General features: G+C 46.2%; 1 protein-coding gene across 1 annotated transcript in view; it reads left to right on the top strand.

Annotated features, from left to right (window-relative positions):
* The first annotated feature begins 12,602 nt into the window (after positions 1-12,602).
* The window catches only part of ACADL (acyl-CoA dehydrogenase long chain), an 888,967-nt gene continuing 879,436 nt past the window's right edge, over positions 12,603-22,133 (top strand). Inside the window, exon 1 of the mRNA XM_069615906.1 lies at positions 12,603-12,824. Coding sequence (XP_069472007.1) covers positions 12,730-12,824 — 95 coding nt within the window. The 5' untranslated portion in view covers positions 12,603-12,729. The remainder of the gene's footprint in view (positions 12,825-22,133) is intronic.

Below are 22,133 nucleotides of genomic sequence, written 5' to 3'. Positions count from 1 at the left end.
GTGACCCACTGGTCATAGCTGGGTGTGCGCTCCGCGCCCCACAGTTGTGCAATGTTCTGCCTAAGGACTGCAAACACGGTTGACCACAGCAGTTTCTCATAGCGGGATAAGTCAGATTCCCCAGAGACCCCCAGAAGCAATTGTTTCGGGCACCTCTGTATCGTCTTTCCCAGAACGCTAGACAGTTTGTCGCAGCATTTCTACCAGAGCAACTGAATATTACTACACTCCCACAGGATATGAAAAAAGGTACCTTCCTCTCGCTTGCAGCGTAGGCACTTTGTGTCCGCGGCCCTGCCCCATCGGAAGAGGGCTACTCTTGGGTAGTAGGTGCGATGCAGGATCTTCAACTGGATGAGTCGGAGTCTCGACGAAATGGTGGTTTCACGCGGGTACATCAGGGCCTCCGTCCAGTCCTCCGGAAGGAGTGGGCCCACATCTCGTTACCATTTTGATTTCAGACTGGATAGTTCCGATGTCGCCAAGGAAGTTATCACAGTGTACATGGTGGAGGTGACCTTCCGCTCTACCCGATCCAGGACTATGTGCCGTTCAAGCGGGGAGCTTTCCGGCAGGTCTTGTGTAATCTGTCGATGGGTCGTCCAAGCATGATTCAGCTACATGTGGTGGAACCTCTCTGTGTCCGGCAGGGAGAACCTCTCTTGCATTATCTCGAATGTTGCCAGGTTGTCCTCCTGTACCACATCCTCAACGGTAGAGATTCCACGCTGGGTCCACTCGGGCCATCTCGGTAGTTTTCGTACTTCGGAAAGGTTGCAATTATTCCACAACGTTTGGACCAGTGTTATTTTCCCACCCCAACCCAAGAATCGAAGCGCTTCCTTCCAAACTCTCGTTATGTGGGATGCCATATCAGATTTCGGAGGGCGATCCAAGTCTCTGTACAGGTGCTCTATTGGTTTATTTGTAGTGTTACAGTAGAAGCCCTTGATGTGTGGGAGGCTCCTGTCACCGTGAAGCATGTCGTTTACCACCTCCATTTGGCTGGCCCAGTAATATGATTGCATCCTGGGCAGCCCGATCCCCCCTTCCCAGACAGACCTCTGAAGGGTGGCAAGAGCAATTCTCAGGTGGCCTCCTTTCCAAAGCAGTTTCCGGAGGGTGCATTCGATTTTGTGGAAGTCCCCATGGTCGATATACAATGGTGCGTTTTGCAGGATGTATAGGAATTTAGGGAGGTCAATCATTTTAAACAAGGCTTCCCTACACATCAGCGTCAGTGGCAAGGAGATCCAGTGGCGAGTGTCGTCTGCAAATCTTGCCACCAAGGGGGAGAGGTTTAAGGCAGTATATTCAGTAAGGTGCGTCGTGATGTGTATCCCCAGGTATTTGAACTGTTCCTTCTCGATCTGGTAGGGGCCGGTCACCAGACTCACCAATGAGGTGTTCCCTATAGGGAAGAGGATGGATTTGGACCAGTTCACGCATAGTCCACAGAATGCCTCATATTCGCCCAGCAGTTGCATAACTCTGGGACAGGAGGTGTTTGGGTCCTTCAGGTAGATGAGTAGGTCATCCGCGTAGAGGGATATTCTGTCTTCCCAGGTCTCGGACCACCGGAAGACCTCCCAGGTTAGATCGTTTTGCAGCAGGATCGCCAGGGGTTCGATCGCAATAGCGAAAATCATGGCCGATAGTGGGCAGCCCTGCCTTGTACCCCTTCCCAGACCGAACAGTTCTGATCGCCAACCGTTGACCCTGGTCCTAGCAACCAGGGATTCGTATAGCAGCCTCACCCAACTCATGAAGTTCTCGCCGAAGCCCATGCAAAGCATTATGGTCCAGACAGCCTCCCATCTCACCGAATCGAAGGCCTTTTCAAAGTCAATGGCTAACAGGGCAAGTGGCCCCTGTATGCTGTCGGCTCTTTCCAAAGCTGAGAATAGTCTGCGGAGGTTCATGCGAGTTGATCTTTGTAGCATGAAACCGCACTGGTGCGGGTGAATCAAGGAGGGAATTACCTCTTGTAGGCGGTCCACTAGAAGCTTTGCCAGTATTTTAGTCTCAGAGTTGATGAGTGAAATGGGCCTGTACGAGCTACATCTTTCCGGGGGCTTGTCCGGCTTGGGTATCACTACTATCGTTGCTTCTCAGTGATCTGGAGGGAGAATGCCCTTTTCACGTGCATGGAGGTACATTTGCAGTAGCTAGGGGGCTATCACGTTGGTACCCACCCTTTGCCATACCTCCACCGGGAAGCCATTTGGACCAGGAGTCTTACCGGTCTGGAGTCCAGAAATGGCGGTTAGAATCTCATCCTCAATGATCTCCCGCTCCAACCGTTGCCGCTGCGCCTCATTCAGGGTAGGGGTTTCAATTCGGTCCATAATCGTAGCGTCCATCGGGGTTGCGGATTCACTGTATAGCTCTGCGTAATATTCCGTGAAGCCCTGGGTTATTTCCTGGTCCGTCACCCTTGCGTTTGATCCATCCGCTTCAAGTCTCCGGACATGGCTGCGTCCCTGCTCCTTCCTTTCCAGCCATGCCAGCATCTTGCCGGCCTTGTCACCCGTTTCATAGATCCTTGCTCTCATAGCAGTGTGCGCTTGGCGAGCGTTGTCCATCGCTATGCTTTGCAATCTTTTTTGTGCTAGTAGCAACGTCCGGTTAGAGGCAGGCGTATTTTCGTTTACGTGCCCCTCCTCTGCCTGTTTGACATGGAGCTCCGCTTCAAGAATCTTACTCATGCCTGTTTGACATGGAGCTCCGCTTCAAGAATCTTACTCATGTGCAGCCTCCTTTTGGCCGCCGTCCATGATATTAGTTCACCCCTTAGCACCGTTTTATAGGCTTCCCATAGCATTTCAGGATTCGTTTCAGTCTGTGTGTTTAACTCAATGTGTTGGTGGTCTCCTGTAGTCTGTCTACCAGCTCAGGATCTCCCAGATAGTAACCTTTCAGGCGCCAACATGGCGGTGGGATCCTCCGGGACGTTATAAGTAACATTTCTAGCGGAGAGTGATCAGAGAGGCCTCTAGGCAGCATGTTTATTTCCTGTGCCCTACATAGGTCAGTTGCGGGAGTAAAGAAGTAGTCCAATCTGGAGAGCGAGGCATGGGCCCCTGAGTGGAAAGTGTACGCTCTAGTGTCTGGGTGAAGTTCCCTCCACACATCGCACAGGCCGAGTGCGTTGTGAACGTGGCAAGCCTAGTGGGGACATTGGGGATGTGCAATCTATCCAGGGTAACATTCATGACTTCATTGAAGTCACCACCTAGTATCATGCAATTGGAGGTATCATTAGCGATTAACAGGGTAATGTCAGTGAGCAGTGGTTCTAGAAGGGTCGGTGGTGCATAGATAGCTATCAGTGCGATGGATTGCCCCCATAAGTCGCCCGTCACATATATGTATCTGCCACCTGTATCATGGGTCACTGTGTAGAGGTGTAGGGGGAGGTTTTTGTGTACCAAGATCATGACGCCTCTTGAGCCCATCGTGAAGCCTGAGTGAAATGTCAGCTTATAATTTGTACGCCTAAATAGGGTGCATTCTGTACCCGTGAGATGTGTCTCGAATAGGAACACTATATCAGCCCCCCGTCTGTTCAAAAATTGGTGCACCAGGCGGCGCTTGATTGGATTGCCCAGGCCATTGACGTTCCACGACATGAGCCTCAGTGTTCTGAGAGTGTCGACATTATTACGATACTCTGCCATGTGAGCATGTGTTGGTGGCTGCCCTCATTGTCACCGGCAGCGCTATGCGCCTGTTGGAAATATGCCTGTGGTGTACTGACATCCTTTCTGGCCATGTTCCTCTATTAGTTCGACAGGTCCCTAATGAAGCTGTGCTTAACAAACCCAAAAACCCCCACCCCATACTCCTCCCAACTAGAAGCATCGGTCGCCCAAACAAAGAATCTATGGTGTCAACTGGATACCTAACATGCACTGAACTTAACATAAAATAAAAGTGGCCTTCCCCTAGGTGGTACCCGGGGGAAGGTAGTACTCCTCTAAAGGTGATCCCAGAGGGAGTCCACGCATATACTACGCCTGGAATTTATTGCACTCTTGGGGGGGAGTTCTCCTTCTATTGTAGGGCTTGGGGCATACCGCAGCCGGTGGGTATGTGCTGCCTATCATTGTGTGTGTGTGTGTGTGTACAGTGGGAAGATCTATGGTCTGACTTGAGTATCTCAGTGTGGATTTTGACAACGTGGTGAGGGGGGGTTATCACCCCCCTAGGTCTTCCGGCGGGTCCTGCGGTGGTGGTCGTCGGGGTTCTCGCCGTTGGTCTGGCGGAGGTCTTCGATTTCTTCCCCTATTTTCGCGGGGGGCGGACCAATCTCCCTCTATGTTTTGCTCAGCCGAGCGCCAAGCCTCCTTAGGGTCACTAAAATGGACTGTTGTGCCTTTGTGATAAATCTTGAGCTGTGCAGGGAAGAGCAGGCCGTATTTCACTCCCATCGTCTGTAGCTGCCTTTTCAGGGAGTCAAAGGATTGCCTTGCCCTTTGCACTTCCCTCGTGTAATCTGGGAAAAAGGCGATTTTGGAGCCGTTGAACCTGACAGCTCCTTTGGCGCGCGCATGTTGCAGTAGGGCGTCGCGGTCTCTGTAATTTAAGAATCTTGCTATTACAGTTCATGGGGGGGTGCCAGGCGGTGGCCTGCCCGTGGGCACCCTATGTGCCCTCTCTATGGAAAAGAACTTGGAAAAGGCATCGGGCTCGTGCAGGTTGGAAAGCCATTGTTCTAGAAAAAGTTCCATGCAGGCGCCCTCTGCCTTTTCGGGTATACCCAGGATGGGCACATTGTTGCGTCTGGACCTGCCCTCTCCCTCTTCAATTCTGTCTTCCAGCACCTTCAATTTGGACGTCGTGTTATGAAGCTGCTGTTGCATGGTGTTCATCCTGTCCTCCGTGTTTGAAATGCGCTGCTCAGCCTCCCCGGGGCGTGCCGTTAGTTTTTGGAGGTCGTGCCTGAGGAGGGAAACATCCATGCCTATTCCGTCCATTTTCTGCTCCATGGACGTGCGGGAGTCGGTAATGGCAGCCGTGATGTCTTTGAGCAAGATTCCTTGGTTCGTCTCCATGTCGTCTGAGGATTGCGGGTGGTGTTCAGTGGGCTGGGGTGGCGGAATGGTTTACTGATCCATTCTGCTTTGGGCATGAAGCTTCCTCGGCCTGTCCTTCCCCATGGCACCAAGTCCACCTTGTACGCTATATGGGCCGATGTGGGCGCCCGTCCAGCCAGCTTTTGCCTGAGCACTACGCTTTCCGGTGTGCCGCATGTCTCTTTTACCTTGTTGGCAAATCGCTCCCTTTGTTGCTGCTGTGCTCCGGGGATGTGTCCTCACTCCAGGGCCGACGCAGCCGCCTGCCGCCCAGCAGCAGCACGCTTTCCGGGGCAAGGCGTATCCCTCGCTCTCGCACCGGCCCACGGGTCCGCGCGTATGTCACTGAATCAGCGGCTCCCGCAGGGGCGGAAAGCTGGAAGGGACTCTCTCTCAGGGCCTCCCTGCTCGCCTGTTATTGGAGGGCAGGGCTCACACGGGTGCACGGCCCTCTCTCCCTTTGCAGGCCCTCTTGACTTCCCGGCTAGTGATGATGCTCCGGCCGGGCCCCCCAAAGGGCGGGAGCCGGCGCGGGAAGCCCAGACTCCACTTTTCGGCAGGTTCTCCCGCCGCTTTCTTGTCTGTGCTGTCCTGCGAAAGCGTGTCCGCCGATCGGCGCCTCTACGGGACTCCGCTGGGTCTGCACCTTTCTTCCGCTGTGATCGACCAGTCTGTTGCGGGTTGGACACTGCCTCAGCGTGGCCTCACTGGATATGCACAGGACGTTCAGCTGCGTGCGCCCGCGGCCATTTTGAAGACGGGATAGTTGGTGTCGCCACAAAACTTCACACGGTCGTCTCTGGTGAATCCGACCGCGATTCTCTTCGATCTTCGCTTCGGGTGTGCCCAGGGATGTTCGCCATCACATCGGGGTATTTCCAGCTCTTATTACCCCCGAAAACAGGCTTTTTTATAACAGGATGTTAGTGTGGCTGCGCCCTGCGGTCATGAAACTTTATTGACAATAGCAGCATTTACACATTTAAATCAAATCAATATGATTTCGATTAGGTGGTAAGTCTTTTTTTAAAGTAAAAATAAAACATCAGTCTTAAGAGTTTAACATGTTTATAAGTTGACCTCTGTAACTGCTAAGCCCTTTATTTCCAAAGCAGCACATTATAAGACAAATCGCTCAGGGAACCTATTGTGAATAATCACATGATGGTTTTATAACATCTTTTTTACATGTTGTCATGGAACTGATTTTTATCTATGTAATATTGTAACTCATTTGAATATTGTTTTTCAGTTACTTGGATGATTATACAGAGGTAATTTAGCACTGATGCAGACGTAACAATGGAACGATAATTGGAATTTCTAGAAAGAAACAACTGGTTGATTTTATCATTTTAATTATATAATGTAAATTTCTTTCTATTTGTGTATGTTTGTATATTTACATTATGTGTTAGGTTAACTTTGATTAACCAATTCATAAATAAATAAATAATGATAAAAATGATTGCCATACAAAAACCCACCTCAAAGGAAAGAACAGAGAAGATTCAACTGACTGGAGAAAGTAGCACTCTGTGCATAGTTTCAGAGGTGGTAGGTAATGTACTACCATAAAAAGTATATTTGGTTGAAAACAGGAGCGATCATGACCTAACCAGTCTATAGGGTCCAAGTGGACCGTGGGGGCAGTATCACTGTCAACAGTACCTGGATTCAGTTCTTGATGGGCTGACGCATCAGACCCGATGTCGAACGATGATGCAAGCTGATCAGGCTCAGTATGCACATGTAGGATTGTGGAGGCCTTGGCAGCAAGTAGGCGTCGACCAGGGGCTAATGCGAGTGCTCGGTATGGCCAAACAGCGACGGTTCAATGGTGCAAGTCAGGGCGGTCCCATGAACGCTTTGCAGTTGGCCATGCCGAGTTGAGCTTTAACCACTGGTATAGGTCAGCGAGTGATGCTCCAGCGGTTTGAGTCGGCGGGTGATGGTCGTCAAAGTGGAGATCGAGGGTGCATCGATGTGCTATCATTGAGGTGGCAGTTCTCGGGTTGGCGGGGGCGAGCCATGGTTATAACCTCAGGTTAGAGTCGGCGAGTGACACTCTGGTAATTTGGTTCAGGGTCTAGTGTTTCAGCAGTCAGTTTGACCTAGCAGGTGATGTGCTTCGCTAGAACACAATGCAGCATCAAGCTGGTTTAGATGCAGTGCAATAGTTCGGCTGGTTGGAGGAATGGAGACACCAGCACCTTCCCTATTGTTCAAGATGTGGGGAACACAGAGCAACCAGTTTGGTGTACTAGAACAGGGCGCTTCGGCTGGTCTGGCCCTCTGGTTGTTGATTTGAGGACAGGATGCTTCTGTTCAGGTTGTGCTCTCCTAGCTTATGGAGATCTGTTGCAGAATGGTTGGTCCCGGTCCACAGCACTGGTCAATCCTGATGTACCCTGGGAGCGGTTAGGGGACAGATCTTCCTTCTGTCTTGGATGGCTCCTTCTTCACCTCAGGCTGAGGGCTTTGGATAGTCCAGTTGAGAATGTTCAGAACGTCTCTTCAGCCTCAAAGGATACTTGAGGAACTGAGAGAATTCTCCTGAAAAGGTTTGAGGCTCCTTTGAAAGGCACAAGTCCTCAGGTGATTGGTCAAGAGCTAGCCTGCTTTAGGTGACCAATCCCTGATCCTGACTGGAGTGGGCTTTGCCTTGTTCATCTTGCACCCAAAGTGCTTTGCCCCAAAGGAAACGGAGGAGGTAGGAAAGGGAAAGAGAGAGACAGTGAGAAACAAGATGGTGGAAGCCTTCTTCCAGTGTCCAGAGCTGCCCTGTCTATCCTACTACCACCTCCATGCCCTCCTACTGACAACAAACACCTTTGGATATGCAGCAACCTGGTGTGAGGCTACTCCTCCGGAATGGGTGTGCTCCTTTGATACCTAGGCCTAGGACATCTGCCTGCTCTGCGGCTGTTTCTGTGAAGGGGTTTACCAAACCTCCCAAAGAGAATCAAAAAGAGGCTGAGTCCTCTGGGTTTCTCTCCTGCATTGTGGTAGTATCAGCATGTCTGACACTAATACACATTTGCTTCCACAGCTGACTCACAGCAGCTGACAAATATGCAATATCAATTGGGATTGGCGGCCAGGATCATAAGTATTGCCATGCACTATGCCTAAACTCAGGCATAGCTTATTCTTAGAGATTACCCTGCCCCCTGCATGGGGTACCCATGATCATCGTAGTTTGGGTACAGGAGGCATATCTTAAATGTTGCCCCTGTGCTGCAGTGACTTTACTATCACTGCGGTGGTCGAGTGGGTGTCTTGTGACCTTTGAATCTGCTCTGTGCCATGAGCAGTGCAGGTGCTGTGGATCAGGCTACTGATGCAGCAGGGCACAAGTGCACTAGGCTTTTGGCATTGAGTAGAGACAAAGGGGGATCTGGTTAACAGGTTACCCCTTTGGAGAAAGAAACACCTGCATCATTTTGTGTACTAAACATCAAAAATACCATGACTTTACACCCCCGTCCAGATGGCAATTCCTCACACATTACATCTTTTGGGTACCTCCACTCATTTATCTTTTATCAGGGGACCAGACTCAAGCGTGGAAGAGGTTACACAACTATTTATCTGTGGGAGACTGGTTACCCCTCCCTTACTCTGGCACAGCATGAATACTCACAATTCCTGGATTACACAACCGTCAGCTATTACTTATACTTTCGATTCAAGAGAGACAATGAAACCTACTAGGCTTGTCAGGCATATATTTTAATTCAACAAGATGATTTTTGTTTGTTTTTTCGGTATCCATTAAAGCCTTCAAAAACGAATTGACCAATTAACATAAAACATTCATATACATATTTGCACAGTATTAAAAGAATATACACATTGGTTGCATAGAACCGTTGATGCAAAACATGTTTTGGACACACAGAAATATATTTGTGGCTGGGCTTAGTATACAAGTGAAGATTATTGTGTTTATGGACACTCTAAGAGGAATTTTAAGGAAGCTGTTTCTCGGTTTTTCTTTCTTGTTTGTCTAGCCTTATAGCAGTGTCTTTACAGGGGCACAAGATAAGTACACCTCAAACAACTTCCTAATCCAGATTGTCGACACATGTTTCGGCTCTCAGCCAGTGTTAAACTGTACCCACGTGTACCAGAGCCATCTTCAGGACATATAATCACTTAGGCTTCAGGATAAATCAGAAGACGGCCCCACTGTTCACAAAACCTTAAATTAAGGCAGGTGAAAAGTAGGGAACTTGTCAGGGCAGTGGTTTCGGGTCACAAGTACTCGGGCGCCCTATTTCTTCTTAATTGAGCAACACTTTGCTAACATAGTCTTATCCTATGGTGTATCAATTGCCAGGAACCATTGGATCACAGTGCTGGTGTACTTGCTTGTATTCAGCCTGATCAGCTTCTGTTCACATTACTTCAGTGCGCGTATCTCGTGGCTAGTCAGACTGTCTGGTTTCGAGCGGTTTCTGATTTATCCTGAAGCATAAGTGATTATATGTCCTGAAGATGGCTCTAGTAATAAGATACCGTGTACACGTGGGTACAGTGTAACACTGGCTGAGAGCCGAAACACATGTCGACAATCTGGATAAGGAAGCTGTTTGAGGTGTACTTATCCTGTGCTCCTAAAAACGAGAAATACACTGCTATAAGACTAGACAAACAAGAGAGAAAAAACTAGAAAGAACTTCGTTACAATTCCACTTAAGAGTGTCCATAAACACGATATAGTCATCACTTGTATACTAACTCCCGGTCACAAATATATTTATGTGTGTCCGCATTCTATTTTGCATCAACAGTTCTATGCAGCCACTGTGTATATTGTTTTAATACTGTGCGAATATGTATATGAATGTTTTATGTTAATCGGTCAAGCCGTTTATGAAGGCTTTAATGTACACCGAAAAACAAACAAAAATCATCTTGTTGAATTAGAATATATGACTGACATAAGCCTAGTAGGTTTCACTCTCTCTCTTGAATCGAAAGCTGACGGTTGAGTAATCCAGAAATTGTGAGATTTCGTGCTGTGCCAGAATAAGGGAGGGGTAACCAGTCTCCCACAGATAGATAATTCCTCACACATTCCATAACAGATAGTTTGTTAAGGGAGGGGTAACCAGTCTCCCAGAGATAGATAATTCCTCACACATTCCATAACAGATAGTTTGTTAAGGGAGGGGTAACCAGTCTCCCACAGATAGATAATTCCTCACACATTCCATAACAGATAAGTTACCAATAATGGAGTAAAACTCATTTTGAGTAATATGCAGAGGATCCTACAAAAGAATATTATAGAGCAGTGCAAGGCTCCATTGTATCACTCCAGACACATGCATTGGTTTAAAAAGCAGATACATCCAAAGAAGTTTGCAACTAGCATCAAGAATAGACCCAAAGAGCATGGCGTTGAAAGCATCAGCAGCAGACTGCATTACTCCAAACATCATCACTGGCATGTCTCCCTTTCAAACCATGAGAGGAAGGCATGCATCCTCAATGTTGTCTCCATGGATAACTGATGTCGGAGAAGATAAGACAGTAGACATCAGTTCAATGCTTTGGCACATATTTAAAGCTCAAAGGAAGCAGAAATAAGTACATGACAACACATGAGCAATACAAACACACAACTTTGAACTTCTACACATGGTAAAGATAAAACTCAATCAGAGGGACCCTTCACCAAATCCAGGTATAGCCACCCCTTCAAAATCATCAAGAGTGGTTCAGTCATGTGAAAAATGAAAATGAAAAAACATGGAATGTTGCACAAGTGGCCAGATATCATTTGACCTAAAAACGTCAAGAATTCCCCAAGGATTCCTGGAGTGGCAGAGATAAAAGCTGTATTTTTTAAGAGCACACATCCGAAAGAAAGTGACTAACATGATGTGAGTTGATAGTCAAAAATAAACTGAAGTACAATGGATCAATGTACCTGAAGAATCGGGCATCACGACAATAGCAAGTACGCCGAGGTACCATGACACTTTGAAAAGAAAAATAGGGAACGCATTCTCCAAAGCAGTGGGCTTCAAACTGTGGGCTGGCCCCGTGAGGGGAATGGGGGCGGGTGCTCAACGGATATCCAGAGAGGGCGCATGGCTCTTCCAAAATGGAGTATGGTGACTGCATTTAATAGAAGATATAAGCAAACATGGCATCTTAGGGAGCTCAGCAACATTTTTACTCAAAGGCGGGCTTGACATAAAAAGTTTGAAAACCACTGCTCTAAAGAATACCTGAAAGACACTTCTTCCAACAGGCTGCGCAGAGTGGTGAGACCTCCGACTAGGTACAAAGAGTTGTATAAGAACTTGGTGCGCTGTGACAGTGGCTATATGAGCCCATACATGAAAGGGGGAGGTGTGTGGTGTTCTAGACTTGCGCGGAACGGAAAGCAAGTTACCTCTCAACCCTTTTAGTCCCCTAGGTGGGGGAAAACAGATAATTTAGTTTTAGGCAGGTGAGAGCCCATTTAACTGAATGGACACGTAAGGAGCTTGGTGGGTGAGAGAACTGATAAGAAGGTGGGAGACAGCCACCAAACGTGTGAGTTGAGAGGTATGGGATTTGAAAAAGTGCCAGCACGTGACTGAGCAAGCTCATTCATGGGCAAGGAGCGGACGTCCACGCAGAGCTTGTCAGACCTGCCAAGTGTCACACATCTTGTGTGGCTCACTCATTTATTTGCACTCTACCACATTCCATCAAACCAAGCAAAATGTCACACATGTAAGAGGGGTCAGAGCAGGGTTGAAACGTGTTGATGTAATGCTCATGCCACCTGCTGTTCATCAGTAACTTTTCCTTCTCAGAGATGACCTACAGACCATATATGCATCCCGTGGATCCCACTTCTCATGTCTACTGCCACAAACCCAGCAAACCAGACGCTCTCTGTCACATTCTGTTTGGGTTATTGACATCAGAGTGCTACTGGCCAAGCCCCATCAAGTGTCACTCAAAATAACAGCAGCGATATTGGAATGTCACACATCACACATAAGTGTATTTCAAGCATGCATATGTCACACATGCACAAACCGAAAACTTGACATTTGTGGCTTGTGAAAAAATAAGCTACGCACTGAATCCACACACATGCAAACAGTTTTCTATTTACAGCCAAATCTACAAACTTGGAAAAGAAATTAAGATCACAATCATACTTACGTCTGTAATATGCCGTGTGCCCATTTCGTGAAGTGTCCAAAACGCCAAAATGCACCGTAAAATGTTTGGAGAAGCCCACAAGTGCGGGTTTCACACAAAATGCCGCATGTACATTTTTTAAATCCTTACATGGCTATTTCAGAGTAGGTTTCTTGCTCCTTATATGTCAGAGCATGCGAGGAACACGAGACCCACTGTAGCCCATGCTGCTTGTTCTGATCCAATAACAGGCAAGAGACCATTATCCTGCCTTCCTGTTCAGTATTACCCAAAAATGACCGCTCGAGGGCGCCGTTTGCAGCTTTCGGTCGTTGAGCGAGCACGAGCGCTACGTACTTCGCCAGTTCTGTGGGCGTGGCTTTTCACACTTTTTCAGAGAATTGCTGGGCGCGTCTGAGTCTGGCTGTGAACTTTACCACACTGACCCTCGCCCTCTCCTCTCGGCGCCCTCTGCCATAACAGCTTCACGATGGCTTCCTGCTGTATTCGCCTGCTGCGAACACCCTTTCTGCGGGGCCCTAGTTCACTCCGGAGAAATGTCACCTCGTCTGGGATCCAGGCAAGGTGAGTTTAAGGCCGTGACATAGAGATCGTGCAAGGGATAGGGTGTGCTCCTACTGTGGGTGCAGAGAAGGGTAATTATTGTCTGTATTGTACGAAATGCCTGTGGTGATTCGGGTCGTAATTAGGTATCAATTGTTCTGTTTTGCCTGGTTTCCCGAGTCAGAGGTAAACAGAAAGAGCAGTGTTGGCTCTTTCCTTTTTTTCTCTCGATACCCGCTCCACACTACTAGAGTAGGATTGCCACCTTTTGGAAGCAAAAAATCGGACTTGAAGCCCCGCCCCTTGACACGCCTCGTTAAAGATGTATACATTTGAAAACTAGTATGATAGCAAGGGAAGAGGAAAGCAAATAAGCTTGCATTTATTTTTTTATGTATCTATGCTCGTTCTTATTATTAAGGCTTAAATGACGTTTGGCTAAATGGCATCCTATACATTTTTTTGTGCCCTGTAAAACATGAAAAGCTGAACTGGTTCTGAGAAAATGAGTTTTTCAGTGTCACCCTTGTCAATATTATGTTAATACAATGAATTTACAGACAATTTGGGTACTGGGGAGGAATACCAACCCTGACGCGAGACCGTGTTACAAATAGTGGAGTTAAAGAGTCCAATCTTATGGACTCTCATGTCCCCTGCACACACACCTTGGTACTGAAGATCAGTCAAAAATTACAATATATCTTTCATAGCAAAATCATGAACAACGATAATGTACCTCAAATGTTCAAATCTTTGCAGACAATTTTATTCAATCATGAATCAGTGGATCCCGCGTCCTCCCCATCCACTACCATGCCATCCCTACACTCATACCACACAGAAACTGCCGACTTAGCTCACGCACCATCAAAGTGAACACACACCACCAGCGCGATAATACCTCCAAATGCCACAGCACTAAGCCAACACATGCAACTCCTACAATCAACGTACCGCCGCACCCAAGTCAGACTCTCCTACCATACCTATAAAGAACCTGTGCCCCACGCTATACAATTGCGCTTTAATCAATGTACGCTCTCTCAATGCCACGCTCTAGAAGTAAATGACTTAATAACCATCCAAGACTTAGACATACTCGCTATCACAGTGACTTGGCTTAACGAAGCTTCCGGCCCAGCTATCACACTAGCCCTACCGCAAGTGTATGTCATCCTTAGACAAGACAGGATCGCCAAATCAGGAGGGGGGTAGCCCTTATTCACAAAGAAACACTATCTATCAGAACCATACCCCACCAAGAGGAAGGGAATGTTGACATTCTATCAGTCAAACTAGCACTCTCACCAAATAGTACAATAAATATTCATATCATATACCGACCACCTGGCTCCACCGCCAATTTCATAGGTCAAGTCAATCACCTCCTAGGAAACAATATTAAGAAATCCACTAAATCGCTACTTATAGGAGACCTTAACCTAGGATTCAACGACCCCAAGGACAAAAACTGCTATCTCTCTAGCCAAAGACCTCCATGACCTAGGCTTCTCACAAAAAATCACATCGCCTGCTCACGCAAAAGGACGCATCCTAGATTGGATCATAGACCATAATTATAACACAGCCATCACTTCCAATATTAGCTTCTCTTGGACAGACCACAACTTTCTCCAATTCGACATCCCAGTCTCAATATGCACTAAAGTGCCTACCACAGCACCAGCGACCTTAGCCAGAAGTGCCAAAAAACTCACTGTGGACATCAGTGCACACCTTAATCTTCCATGCCTAGCGCCCCCGTTCTCCTCGGATCCTAACATCCTCACAGAACTATTCAAAGACACCATGGCTGTCAACACTGTTGCCCCATTGGAAAACAAAAAAGAGAAAAAAATCCTTCCACTCCAATTGCTGGTTCACAGAGGAACTCCAGACTCTGCGTAAAGACAAACGCCAGGCGCTCAAAAACTGGCAGTGCAATCCCTGTGACACCACAAAAGATAACTTCAAATCCATAGCCAAAAAATACAAAGACGCCATCTTCCTTTCTAAATCTGAAGCCTACAACCACCGTATCTCCGCTGCCAACTCCCACTCTAAAGAACTCTTCAGTATCTTTAAAGAATTAACTGTACCACCCACATTCCCTGATGAGATCGTCAAAGACGAAGCATGGTGCACAGGCATACAATCAGCCATGCTTGCAAAAATAAACCTCTTCCAAAACAAGATATCTCACCACTACAAAACTTTACCTAAGCAAAACCCTCATGTACAGAAACAACCAAATGCCAAAACAAGCAGCATGCCCAAATTCACATTCACCGAGATCTCCGAAGCCGATGTCATTCAGACACCTCAAACCTTCACAATGTAAGGGTGATGTGTGCCCCCCAAAAATCATCAAGGACTGCGCAGAACCGCTCACCCCTCTTCTCACGACATTCATCAATGCTTCATTCAAAACGGGCATAGTCCCAGACAGCCTTAAAGAGGCCTGGGTGCTCCCTCTTTTAAAAAAACCAACGCTAGATCCTGCAAACCTCAATAACTACCGACCCATAACAACAGTTCCATGCCTCCTGAAAATAGTAGACAAGGCCGCCCAAAAACGGATTCAACTATACCTTGAATCGAACGCGATCCTAGGAAAAAGACAATCTGGGTTCCGCAAGGGGTACGGAACTGAAACCGCCCTTCTAGACCTAATAAACGAAATCACAAACATCCTTGACAAAGGCAAGCCCGCTCTCCTCCTTCTCCTTGACCTTTCAGCAGCGTTTGATCTGGTAGATCACATTACACTTACCAGTCATCTGACGCATGCAGCGCACTTCTCTAAGGACGCAGCGTCTTGGGTGACCTCTTTCCTAGAAAGTGTTCTCAAACGCAGCACCCTCCATCATCCACTGCGGTGTCCCACAAGGCTCATGTACTGCCCCCACGCTCTATAATCATTTTACCAAGCCTCTCTTTGATAAACTGGACGCACTTGGGATCACATACACAAATTACGCTGATGACACTCAGGTTCTCCTTCCCCTGATGGGGCATTATCATCAAGACGCCATTACCCTACAACAAATCTACTCCACCGTACAAGCGTGGATGGCTACTAACTGCCTCTGCCTGAACGGGGACAAGACCGAAATCCTCATTCTAGGCCAGAAATCCACACTCTCCAACCTCAACCCGCTGTACCTCAATTTCAACATAGATAACTGTGTCATCCCAGTATTATCTTCAGTCAAAACACCGGGGGTTCACATAGACGCTACCCTATCTATGGACAAACAAGTCAGCGCCATTGTCTCGGCCTCCGCACTGAGTACTAAACTCATCAACGCAATAAAACAATTCCTAACTAAGGATAACTATCTCTCTATCGCTAGGGCAACCATAGGAGCCAAACTAGATTACTGCAATGCGCTCCTAGCCGGCACCTCCCAAAAAAAAAACGATCTAGGCTCCAAACAACTCAAAACAACGCTCTTAGAGCAGCCCTCAGCATACCGAAAAGAGACCACATCACACAAGCCAGGAAAACAGCTCACTGGCTCCCAGTCAAGGACCGCATCTTCTTCAAAATTCTCACAACCACTCATAAATGCATCAATCTCTCAGCACCCTCATACCTATCTGACTCCTTATGCAGATCTCAATCCACCAGACCGACCAGATTACAATACACCAATCAACTAACGATACCTCGCATCAATAGGACAAAGGCAGGAGGTATAGGCTTCCCCCTACCTCGCACCTAAGCTTTGGAACTCCCTCCCCACTGACCTCAGAGCCGAAACATCTCTCTTCTCCTTCCGCAAAAAACTCAAAACTGCCCTCTTCGACTAACCTTGCTCTCCTAGTTACCTGCTTCTCAATGTATGTATGTAACAAAAGAATAATATCGTCCAATGTAACACAGACGGACTTGAATAGTATGTAACTAAGTATAAGCAACACTGTAAAAAGCGCCACCATGCCTTCGGTCTGCTGTGCGCTCAACAAATGCAAATAAATAAATCAAACAGTGAAATTCATGCACAATGCGTTTTGGGGATCACTACCCCTTCTTCAAGAGAAATTCACATTACAAAGGAAAATCCAAATGAGATTTATCAATTGACCCAATCAGTAGACATATGAATAACTCAAGATCACTTCCATTTCAGAGTGTACCATCACCCAAGACAACATGCACATATGTGATAGTGTCCAATCAGGCATTAAAGGGCACCCAAGAGATCAAAACTCTACCTCATGTCACAGTCTCCACTCAAGTGTGGAAGTGATGCACCCCAAAAGTACTCGGACAACTATGCCCCTACCTGGCCTTGATTAAGGAAAATCCTAACTCTGTAGAAAGGTTACACAATGAGACATAGGCAGCATGGTTCACTCGTATGTAAATGGTCAGTTACAACGTGAATATCCAGGTGCAACTCACTTACCAAACATCTCTGATCCTGATTAGTCAAGTAATGAGTGTTCCAAAAAATGTCGAGCCTCTGGCTCCTCTGGGATCAAACTCCCTTAGTTTTTATTTAACGTGCCATACAGCAGAACAATGTCAGCTTTTTAACACAATATATACATGGATAATAAAAAGGAAAAGACTTAAGGAAAGCATTATCATCATGTGATCATCCCACCAGCCTGTACCTTTACCCCCATCCACCCCCCGTTTCCATACCCCTGCCATACATATTCCTAGCCTCCTAACACTTCCTGGAGCAACGCAATCTTCCTCCACATTACTGTGAAGAAATGATACTAGGTTTGTCGTTCCGATTCATCAAACGTGCCCATTGGTCCCCTGTTCCCAGTTCATCAGTTACCAGCTGATCTCACAGCACTCGATCTCATGACTGACAAGGCTACACACTCCATCAATAAGTATTTCACTGTTTCCAACTCTGCATTCCCGCAGAGACGACCAGTTCTTTAGTTATGCAGGATGTTTTAGGTAATCCCGGACTAGCTGGTTTCCCACAAATTGCTGGATATAAGCAGGAACCCCCAGCCTGTTAATGATGTATTCCACAAAGTGAAGACTGTTACTCTTGGTGCAGAATTTACTTATGTGTAACTCTTAGTGGAAAGGAACAACCTTGGATTTCATTTCCAACTTTTAGCGCGAGTCAATGGATTCTCAAGAAATCCAGAATGCCAGTTAAGAGACTCGGAGAGGTTATTAGTCAGGCTACTGTTCTTAATAAATGTGCCTTTAATTCAAGCAGCCTCCAGTATAGATTGGTTGAGGCTTCCGACCGGTGCATTACCCAGTTTCTAATGAATGTATGTTTGGACAGTTGTACTCGCGCCAAATAAACCACTTCGACCAGTGTACGCGCTGGAAGGTGGAACAATTTCTTTAGAAGGTTTCCCGGTAGGCTAGACAGGTCATTGATATTTTTGTTGGCCCAACACTCTGCCCCATACAGAAAAATGTGAAGAGGTTTAGCAGAGTATAGTTGTGCAAGTAGCCTGCACCTTTGGAAGCTATTTATTTATTTTTTTATTTATTTTTTTTTTTTTAAGCACTCAATAACCTGGGCACTCTTTGATTTCAGAGCCTGCATATGTTTCTGCCCTGTTAGTAGATGGTCGAAAAGAATGCCTGAATATTTGTATTCTTCAACCACTTCCAACTCCCTCCCTCCAAGACACCATCTTGACCATTTAGGCTTGCTGAAGCGAGGGCGAAAGATCATCACCTTGGTCTTGCTAGTATAGATGGCTAATGAATTCAATTCAGAATATGACTTCAGGCAATCCAAGGATGCCTGAAAACCCACCTGAGTAAGATCCATCAATACTATATTGTCGGCATAGACGAGCCACTGCGTGCAAGTGAGCCCCAGTTTTGGTGGAATTGAGGCCGGATTGACTAGTGCTGCTCCCATGCCTGCAAGGTACAGATTAAGTAGTAGGGGGGCAAGGTTACATCCCTGCTTTAGACCCTGGTAGGTGGTGATCCAGGTGGAAGTCTTCCCTGTTTCGTCCAATCTTACCTTGACCCTTATGCTCTTGTGCAGGTCAGTCAATGACCATGGAGAGTAAGCCAGCTGGAATATTCCAGTCCGACAATTTCGGCCAGAGACGGCCTCTATTCATTGAATGGAAGTCCGCGCTGTAATCGATGAAGGCCACATACTCGGTCCTTCTGCGAATACCCCATGCCTGCTGTATGATAGTTGTTAAAGCAAGACAGTTAGTGGTCGTCCCCAATCCCCTCTGAAAACCAGTATGGTTTGAGGGGAATGAGATTGGCCTCTTCTTCCCATTCCGGATTCTCACTCAGCTGAATACAGGAAAAGATTTTGGACGGTGCGTACAGCATTGCATCTAGACGGTAGTTGCCCGGATCCTCCCAACTACCCTTTTTCCATATGGGGACAATGCTACTATCATGCCAAGAGGGGGGAGGACTTGGCACTCCTCAATCCAGTGAAATAGCCAATCAAGGGCAATTGCCCAATGTGCAGTGTTCATTTTAATCAATGATCTGCAAATGCCATCTGGGGCTATTGATGAATTGCTACTCATGATTAACTTCAAGATATCACCCGGCCCATTTTTATAGTGCCATTTTACTCGCTTGCTAGAAGATAAGGCCATGATGTTCCAGCCATTTCCTAAGTTTGCGTAAGATGTTCAATCCACGCTGGTTCAGTAACCCCGACAATGTCACGAGGTGGCTCTTTTTCCAGAATTTACAAGCGTCCTTTTCAAGGGCTAAGGCAACCAAAGTCCTCTAGCGCCCACATTCAAGGTGATAGCAATGTTTTTTTTAAACATTTACAGTATTTACCCCTTTAGAAATTGGCTTGCGAGGCATATGCAGCGCCATCCAAAGGGGATTTAGATAAGGCACGCAAGGTGACCCGCAAGTCCCTTCTTTTACTAAACATATGATGGTCAAAGAGATGACTATTTATGGCACGTGTGGTTTGACGCGAGTTGGAGTTTCTCTTAGGGAAGGCCTTGAAGATCACTTTAGCTACCATTGCGCCAAATTCATGAATGTCTGCCAGTTTATACGTCACAGTTACTTTGCTATGCTCAATAAATGAGCCCAATGCAGCCCGAACCTTATTTGCGGATTACTCTAGACTACTATCATTCCATGAAATACCGTTTCCTGACAAGTCTGTGATCAGTGGGGGTAACGAGACATTGAGGCTAACACTCACTGGTAGGTGGTCACTCTTTAGCCAATACAATCTGGGCAAATCATTCATCAGAGATGGTGCATTAGTCACAAAGACAGTCCAGAATACTACTTGACTTGTGTCCTACGTGCGTGAACTGAGGAGGGAGATCAGATGGTATAGCGCCATTGATCATCCCAAAGCCAGCAGATTATAACGCACTTGCCCCCTCCAAACCCCGCCTACAGTATTTACTTCAGCGTTCTTCTCCTTTAGGTGTAGGTGATGAATTAAGTTGCAATAACACAGATTCCAATTCCTTGGGAATCCTTAGAATTGAAATCGCCGCAGATGATACATGAGGAATTTCCCAGATAAGTATCAAGCAGTGCTTCCACCTCGGCTATTACTAGCGCGTGATCTAATCTATATGGAGGGTCATAGACGTTAATAACAACAAGACCATTGATTTCCCCATTGTTTCACAGCATACCAGAGCCTTTGCCCACCAAGATATTAGGGGAGGTAGAATCGAGTTCCTCCAAAATTAGTGGCCATTTGATACCCAGCAGTAATCCTCCTTTAGGGCACCCTTATTCACCGTGTTGCCTTTTTACAGAGGAACTGCCACCCATCTACATAAACCAAATTAGTGAGCCATGTCTCTTGCAATGCTACCAATGAAAATGTGTCAATGTATGTCATCAAGCCCTCTCCCTCATAGAGGTGAGACCTACCCCTTGTATTCCAGCAAATTAACTGCTGCATAGTCTCAGGGCTAGTAAGTCATTTTCCCATGTTGAGTGACAAGACTCGCCAACCAGGACCAATGCTCCTCATCCCACTGTAATGCAGAATTTCCCCCTGCACCTGGAAGCAGCCTACCAGTTAACGTGCGTATCTTGCCCTTTTGCCATGTAAATATGGCAAATACGGATCATTTAATTTTGTACTGCGTACCGTGCATGCTTTGATTTATTCATTAAAAAAACATACTTTACACCACTAGATGGCACTGTAGCATTTATTTTGTCAGCAGCATGGCCTTCTTATGCATGATGGTGAATTTCCAACTGAAAGACCAAATCTGTGACAGCTAAGCGAGCAACACAATAAAGCATGCACCCTTTTAAAATGTGTTCATACCCATAACGTATGTGTTGGATAAGTTTTAGTCTCTTGCAGAGGAGAAAACTCATTTTTACTCTCTTGGAATTGCATTTACGCTCTAATTTGAAAAATCATGCATAAAATACTCCCACCTCAAAATCTTATCTGGGGCACTGCCTGGAAGTATGCTGATGTCACAGATCGTCTCACAACTTTGGTCTATAGTGGATACACTTTTTGGCCGAGGATCCCAATTGTTAGTTAAATGCATATCTACCACTACTTGCAACTACGGGATCTGAACGTTCTATACCTAAAAATTAATATTTTTGCAGAATATGTATAAAGCAGGAGGAACAGGAAACTGCTAGACATATATTAACAAAATGTACTGCTATGGCTCCTATTTTTGTAAAACATTATGAGAGATTTGTTCACAATTTGGACCATATTGAGGAGGATGGGTTCTGGTATGTGTCTGAATACTCTCCATACCAGTCTCCTTCTGTCCTTTTATGGAGTGTGGCTAAATGCTAAATTGATATATCCTCATCTATATATGACAGATACATTGATCCGAATGTAACATAAATCATGTCTTCTATTTTAACTGTGAATTTTCGTATATATTATTTGTTTGCTATATAAGTCATGTGTTATTTAGATTGAGCTGATTGAAATGTGTTAATATGAGTTTGATTCATTTGTAAAGTTTTTGTTTCAAACAACTGTATCACATTAATAATAAATAAATGCATATCTGGTGGAAAATCTCTTTCCATATTCCACATCAATAGCAAGACATTCATAGCCCAAATGATTCAACCATTCAGCATTATCTAAGACACGTAAAAGTGATTGGAAAAAAGAATAATATGGAAGTGGGCCTAGGAACATCCTCACAAATATCCACAACTTTAATGTCACTGCTCTCAATGTGTCTTAGAGGAATAGTTCCAGTAAGCACAATCGATTTAAAGTTAAGTGACTATTGCCACCAAATAGGCTCTGTACTTGTAGTGTCAGAGTGCTACTAATGCTTTTTGCCTCAAGCGATCCCGGGGCAGGGAGTTGGGGCGATGTGGCCATAGGTAAATCA

The sequence above is a fragment of the Ambystoma mexicanum genome, chromosome 9, assembly GCF_040938575.1.
Source record: "Ambystoma mexicanum isolate Mex_15411 chromosome 9, UKY_AmexF1_1, whole genome shotgun sequence".
Lineage (NCBI taxonomy): Eukaryota > Metazoa > Chordata > Amphibia > Caudata > Ambystomatidae > Ambystoma > Ambystoma mexicanum.
Note: the sequence above shows the minus strand (reverse complement) of the source record. Positions and strands in the feature narration are given on the sequence as shown.